Raw genomic sequence first — 7,016 nt, 5'->3', positions numbered from 1 at the left:
TAGCTGGGACTATAGGTGCCTGCTACAATGCCCGGCTATTTTTTTTTTTTTTGTTGCAGTTTGGCTGGGGCCGTGTTCGAACCTGTCACCCTTGGTATATGGCACCCCTAGGTTTCTGTTTTTTAACCAAGTTACTTCATGGTAGACATTTAACCATTTTTTCCTAACCATTATTTCCTTTTTACTATGAAACTTGAGGAATATTAGTATTTGTCAAAATAATGATGCTGGGGTTTTATTAGTTTTAAAGTTTCACTGAAGAGTGTAATTCTTTTTTTTTTTTTTAGAGACAGTGTTTCACTTTGTCACCCTTGGTAGAGTGCCATGGCATTATAGCTCACAGCAATCTCCAGCTCTTGGGCTTAGGCGCTTCTCTTGCCTCAGCCTCCTGAGTAGCTGGGACTATAGGTGCCTGCCACAATGCCGGGTTGTTTGTTGTTGTTGTTGTTGTTGTTGTTGTTGCAGTTTGGCCAGGGCCAGGTTCGAACCCATCACCCTCAGCATATGGGACTGGTGTCCTATTCACTGAGCCATAGGTGACGCACCTAGGTTTTTGTTTTTTAATCATTTCCTTTTTACTATGAAACTTGAGGAATATTAGTATTTGTCAACATAATGATGTTGGGGTTTTATTAGTTTTTAAGTTTCACTAAAGAGTGTACTTCTTTTTTTTTTCTTTTTTTCCCCACAATGCCCTGAAGAGTGTAATTCTGAAACCATAATACATGTGTGCTATTCTGGTATTTACTATAATTATATTTTTAAAATTAGGAATTTCGAGAGGATATGCCCTCCATTCTTGCAGACGTATTCTGCATATTAGGTAGGTATTAAGCCTTTACTTTACCTGTAACATTATGCTATTTGGTGAATTGATATACTGTTAAATAAAATGTTTTGTTTCAAACTAAGAATTTTATAAATATTTCTGTAAATCTAGAAGAAAATTATTTTTATATTACAATTTTGTATTATAAGTCACATGTCATTATTACCACTGTTTATAAGCTAGCTTTAGAATGTAACTCAAAGTAAGTTTTTGACAGTGTGTGTGTGCATGTGTATATATACACATACATAGATACATAACATACATACATACAAGTTTGAACTAAATTAAGTCATTCCAAGTAAACAAGCCAAGTTTTCTGACATTAAGTTGAATTATTGAGATATTAGTAACTGAATAATCTTATTTAATACAGGTTTTCAATGAGTGATGTGAACATCTCAAACTTAGGGCACTCAGGAGATACTATCCTATTTTACTCTTTTGAGTCTTAATTTTAGAAAGAGCAAGAAGAGCCAAAACAATCAAAAGTACTTTTGTTTTGAGGATGAGAAGCCAGCTTTGGAAATAGCAACTTCTCTATTTGTCCAGAATAAGTAAGAATTCATGTAAGATAATATTTGACTTAAACAAAAGGTAGTGTCCCTGCATATGAAGCATGGATTTAAAAAGTAATGTGTATTACAAATTTATTTTCTAATTCTAGATCTAGATTGACATAACTTTGGGCACACTTTTTACCAGGGGTCCTCAAACTTTTTAAACAGGGAGCCAGTTCACTGTCCTTCAGACTGTTGGAGGGCTGGACTGCGGGCCCCGGGATGAGTCGGCTGCTAAGCAGGACAGGCAGCGGTGGCAAAAACACCCTGCAGGCTGGATAAATGTCCTCGGTGGGCTGCATGTGGCCCACGGGCCATAATTTGAGGATGCCTGCTTTTCACCATCAGTCTTGTGCTTTCTATACCTTTGAATTTAATAGGAAACATTGCCAGACCTTATCTTTTTCACTTTAAAATAAAACTTATCCTCTGAGGGTTTGTCAAACTGGAATGAATTATTTTAGCTCATTAATCTTAATTCCTAGAATTAGAAAAAATTACTTAGATGTCTCACTGAGAGGCTAGAATTTGGTCCAACAAATGTAACTGCTGGTGCTCTGATCTTTCAGAATGTTTCAGATTTCATAATAGTGGTAATGTTGGGAAAAGGTCAAAATATGTGTGGATCGTAAGAAATGAAAAGAGTAGACCATTGATGAGATGTCTCACTTTTGTTTTTCCTGTCATAATTATTAATAGTCCCCTCTTTTACTCTCAAAACTGTCTTGGTTTGAATGGTAAGGTATATGTTCTTGCTGTTTATTGGGTTGATTGATCTTTTAGGCTTAAGTTTTGAATTTAAAGATATTATTTTACAAGTAAATATAACATGAAAGAAGTTTCAATTAAAAAAATTATTTTTACTTTAAATTTGTAAGATTGAGATTGATTTGTAGGTCACAGTTTGTAGAAGCTGTTGTTCCTTGAGAGTATATTTTATGTCTTTGGGTCTTTATGTCTTTATCAGTTATCAGCTTACTGGTTCTAATTATTTCTTTATTGACTTATTTTATTAGGATATATTTTCCCTTCATAGTTATTTAGCAATATGAATTATTTTTACAAGTCATTGCTTTTTACTAGTGACATGAATTCATGAAGATGATGTTTGGTTGCTCTCGGGAAATTTCTTTTAGCCTTTCCAGTCCATTTTTACAAGCAAGATTAGGACGGCAAACATGGAAAGAGAATTTCCCTCACCTGCCCCCTCACTCACTCACCCCCACCCTTGGCAGAAAAAAAAAATGATCCAAGGGTGACCCCAGATCAAGGTAGGGGAATTAGGAGTAAGAATGCAAGCTATCTCTAATAATGATAATGATGATTATAATGACAATAACAATAATAGTAATAATAATAATAATGATGTAAGTGCTACTTATGGAGCACTATATGTGTTCTAGGTGTTGTGTTAAGCATTTAATTTCATTTTAATCTTCACAGCAGCTTCTGTAGTACAGGTGTACAGATGAAGAGAAGTGGTGATATTTTAAGGCCATGTAGCCAGTAAGGCAGGATTTGAACCTGGATTTCTTTCGCTGGCTCCACCGCCATTGATCTTTACCTACATCATGTTGTCTCCAGTAATGTGTTAAGGGTGATAATGGAAATCAGCGCTGTTGTATGTTTGGGGTGAACATAGCAACATTCTTTAACAGATTGATCATGTGAGGGTGTGCATGAGAGCTGTAGTAATCTGAAAGGGGAGTTGGATATAACCTGATGTGCTGATGGGACCTCTGAGCTGGAGTAGGTAGTTGGTGATACTGGGGACTAAACCTGAAAATGGCCAAGGGCTTTTAAATAAAATCATAGAAAAATTTTAAGAGAACTTATTCAGAGTAGAGGAGATAGGGACAACAAATGAGTTTATTAGAATGGCGTTGTAAATTAGAACAAAAAGAATAAAGAAAACAGGGATAGCACAGTTGGGATGATAGAGTCCTGTATTGATTGAGACAGCTCAGTTAAGAAATTTACTGGGCTCGGGCGCCTGTGGCTCAAGCGGCTAAGGTGCCAGCCACATACACCTAAGGTGGTGGGTTCGAATCCCCAGCCCGGGCCCGCCAAACAACAATGATGGCTGCAACCAAAAAATGGCCAGGCGTTGTGGCGGGCGCCTGTAGTCCCAGCTACTTGGGAGGCTGAGACAGGAGACTCGCTTGAGCCCTGGAGTTGGAGGTTGCTGTGAGCATGATGCCATGGCACTCTACCCAGGGGGATAGCTTGAGACTCCGTCTCAAAAAAAAAAAAAATGTACTGAAGTTCCTATTAAGACTTTGCTAACATGTTTAGAACCCAAAAGAGAATGGTGTTTTAATCAAGTCAAGTGGCTGAAAGGAGAGCAGACTTGACTTGAAAAGGCTGCATCTGCTACCATATGCCCAGATCTTACGGACCTTGGGCCTAGATCTTAGGAACTTTAGGACCCTGGAGGGTAGATAGGTGTTGGATACAATAATGAGCCCAGTTTAGTCCTACTTACCTAAGATTAGTATCCTTGAAATTTTAGACTGAGGAGGGACTAGAAGAGCAGATAATAAATAGGGTGACAACGGTGGGTTCCTGGAAAGGATTGATGAGACACACACAGATTAAAAGTCTTATGAGAAACTGAGATTGTATTGCAATTTAATGTCGTCTAAAATACACCCTAAAATTTCCTTAATACGCTTGAGCCGTGTAATTAGCTACATGGCTAGGAGGTTATAGGGAAATGGTAACTGTTCAAGAAGGAAAAGTGGAGAAGGGCTAGACAAATATGGATATGTTTGATGATCAGTTTCCTTCACCTTTTTTTTTTTCATTTTGAGACAGAATCTCACTTTGTCACCATCGGTAGAATTACTGTGGCTCACAGCAACCTCCAACTCTTGAAGCGATCCTCTTGCCTCAGCCTCCCAAGTAGCTGAGACTAGAAGTGCTCACCACAACACCTGGCTATTTTTAGAGACAGGGTTTGGCTATAGCTCAGGCTGGTCTTGAACTCCTGAGCTCAGGCAATCCAATTGCCTCTGCCTCCTGGAGTGCTAGGATAACAGGTGTAAGCCATTGCACCTGGCTTAGTCTCCTTCATTTTTGATTCTTTATTATTTCACTTAACCTAGTGTGCCTCTCACCTTTTTTAGACAGTTTCACCTTGGGTAGAGTACTGTGGTGTGGACATAGCTCACAGCAACCTCAGTTTTTTGGGTTCGCGGGATCCTCTTGCCTCAGCCTCCGGAGTAGGTGAGATGGTAGGCACCTGCCAAAGTGCCCAATTAATTTTTGTATTTTTAGTAGAGATAGGGTCTTGCTCTTGTTTAGACTGGTCTGGAACATGTGAGCTCAAGTGATCCACCTTCCTTGGCCTCCCAGACTGCTAGGATTACAGGCATGAGCCACCACACTTGGCCACCAGTGCCTTTCTTCATAGCACTTTCTAAATTATCAGTTGACTTTAAAAATAGGTTAATAGTACATAATCAGTCAGTTAAAGCAATAATTTTGAGATTAGCCTTGTTTGTAATCCTGCCAGTCCTGGCTGAAAAATTTTCTTTTTTTTTGAGACAGAGACTTACTCTGTTGCCCCAGGCTAGAATGCACTGGCATCAGCCTAGCTCACAGCAACTTCAAACTCCTAGTTTAAAGGGATCCTCCTGCTTCAGCCTGCTGAGGGGCTGGGACTGACTACAGGCATGCAACACAGTTCCCAGCTAATTTTTTCTATTTTTGGTAGAGATAGGGATCTCACTTTTGTTCAGGTGGGTCTCGAACTCCTCAGCTCAAGGAATCCTCCCACTTCAGCCTCCCAGAATGCTTACAGGCCTGAGCCACTGTGCCTGGTCCTGGCAGAAAGTTTTGATGCTTAGCATTTAGTGCTAATTGTTTAAATATCCTCCATACTTCAGATTAGGAAATTTGACGAATTTTCTGAATAATTTACTGAAACTCAAGATCTCAGTTCTTAAATATTTCAGTAGGAAGAAATTGAAAATCTTGACTAAAACTGTTTCTTGATTGGAATTATAATTCAAAATAGGATGTTAAAAATTATCTTCTAATAATGTCTTTTCACAGGGTTGGTGGCCAGGTGACTTGGTTAGAACATGGCAGTTTGAGGATGGTTAAGGTTAAGGGTTTGACCTTTAGGAGTATTAGGATCTTTAGAGTTAGAAGAACTCTTTGTTGTCACCCAGTCAATTTTCCACCTAAGAAAAAAATCGCTTTTTACTCATCTCCAAGGAGTGATTATTTAAACTTTGCTTGAATTTTTTTTTTTTTTTTTGAGAACACTATTTTTTTTGAAGGTTTGCTTCCAGTGCCACAGCTGGTAACTTCTGTGTAATGAACTTAGCATTTTATGGACATGTTTTTAGGTCACAGAGTCATTCTCTAATTTCAGGAGAAATTGAAGCATTCCATATGCATATGAAAGATCTCTCATGTTACCACAGTTTTAAATTTTTACAAACTCACAATGAGGCATTTTAAAATTAGCTAGTTTTTAATAAGTATCTTATTTTAGTGCTAGAGAGATTGGAAAAAAATCAGTCAAATGTTCTTCTTTTTTTCTTCATCATTATAGATATTGAGACAAATTGTTTAGAAGAAAAAAGCAAGAGAGACTATTTTACACAGTTGGTATTAGCCTGTTTGGTAAGTTTTAAAAAATACTTTCTCTTTTTAAAACTCATATTGAACAGTTGTAATTACAGTTAAATTAATGGATGAAGATATTGACATTCAGTTGACTGTTTATTGTAAGGTGAGATTTGGGTTTTGAAATGGAATTTTTTTGAAATTAGACATTCTATTTCTATGAAATAAGCATGTTAGCATATCACTTAAACTATCTATATATATATCTAAAACCTTTGGTGATATTCCTGACCTGATAAATAAGGAAAAGTTAAGCATTTATAAAGTAAGTAGAAATGATTGTAGATAGCTTTGAAATGGAAAAATTTTTCAAAAGTTCTGTATTAGGTGAAGAACAAAGATGAAGGTAGTTTAAAAATACTAGTACTTGTCATAATCGTCTACCATTTTATGTTCATAAATTTAGAACCAAGAAGAAATGCCATTACTCAGACCTGGAAGAATGTCTTTTGGTGTACTTTGCTGTACTAGAATTTGAATTACAGTAGAAACTAAAAAAAGGCTGAAGTGCCATATTAAATGAAAATTCAGTTAAGGTAGACTAAACTTTAATGAGAATTTCATCTGTAGTTCTTGTCATTTGTAGGCTGTGTATACCATGCGTATTATGTTTTAGTGAAGTTTGAAAACTTTTTATATGTATATTTCAGTATTTAGAGTCATTTTTGTTAAAGTTCTAAGCCTTTTTATAAATTATAAGTTGATATATATAGAATCTGATTTTTGTATTTGGGAAGAATTATGAATGCATGGTTGAAATGCTAAGGAATAAATGACTTTTAATATTTCTTAATACAGTATTTAGTTTCAGACACAGTTCTAAAGGAACGCCTGGATCCAGAAACACTGGAATCATTAGGGCTTATCAAACAATCACAGCAGTTCAATCAAAAGTCGGTTAAAATCAAGACAAAACTCTTGTAAGTACACTTATCTTATGTTGCAGAGCAAGTAGTTGCATATGGCTTTTAGTTTTTTTTTTTTTT

The 7,016-nt window shown here is 36.7% G+C and overlaps 1 protein-coding gene across 6 annotated transcripts in view; it reads left to right on the top strand.

Annotated features, from left to right (window-relative positions):
• Window positions 1-7,016, top strand: part of THOC2 (THO complex 2) — a 128,522-nt gene that overhangs the window by 33,680 nt on the left and 87,826 nt on the right. For 4 of the 6 annotated variants that reach the window (XM_023517396.1, XM_023517397.1, XM_012809661.2 and 1 more), the window contains exons 4-6: window positions 772-823; window positions 5,957-6,027; window positions 6,829-6,950. In XM_023517396.1, the coding sequence (XP_023373164.1) occupies window positions 772-823; window positions 5,957-6,027; window positions 6,829-6,950 (245 nt within the window). The remainder of the gene's footprint in view (window positions 1-771; window positions 824-5,956; window positions 6,028-6,828; window positions 6,951-7,016) is intronic. The other 2 variants (XM_023517398.1, XM_023517399.1) reach the window with 1 other exon arrangement.

The sequence above is a fragment of the Otolemur garnettii genome, unplaced genomic scaffold (genome assembly GCF_000181295.1).
Source record: "Otolemur garnettii isolate 467f Iridium unplaced genomic scaffold, OtoGar3 scaffold00110, whole genome shotgun sequence".
In the NCBI taxonomy this organism is placed as follows: Eukaryota; Metazoa; Chordata; class Mammalia; order Primates; family Galagidae; genus Otolemur; species Otolemur garnettii.
This window is presented reverse-complemented; position numbering and strand designations above follow the sequence as displayed.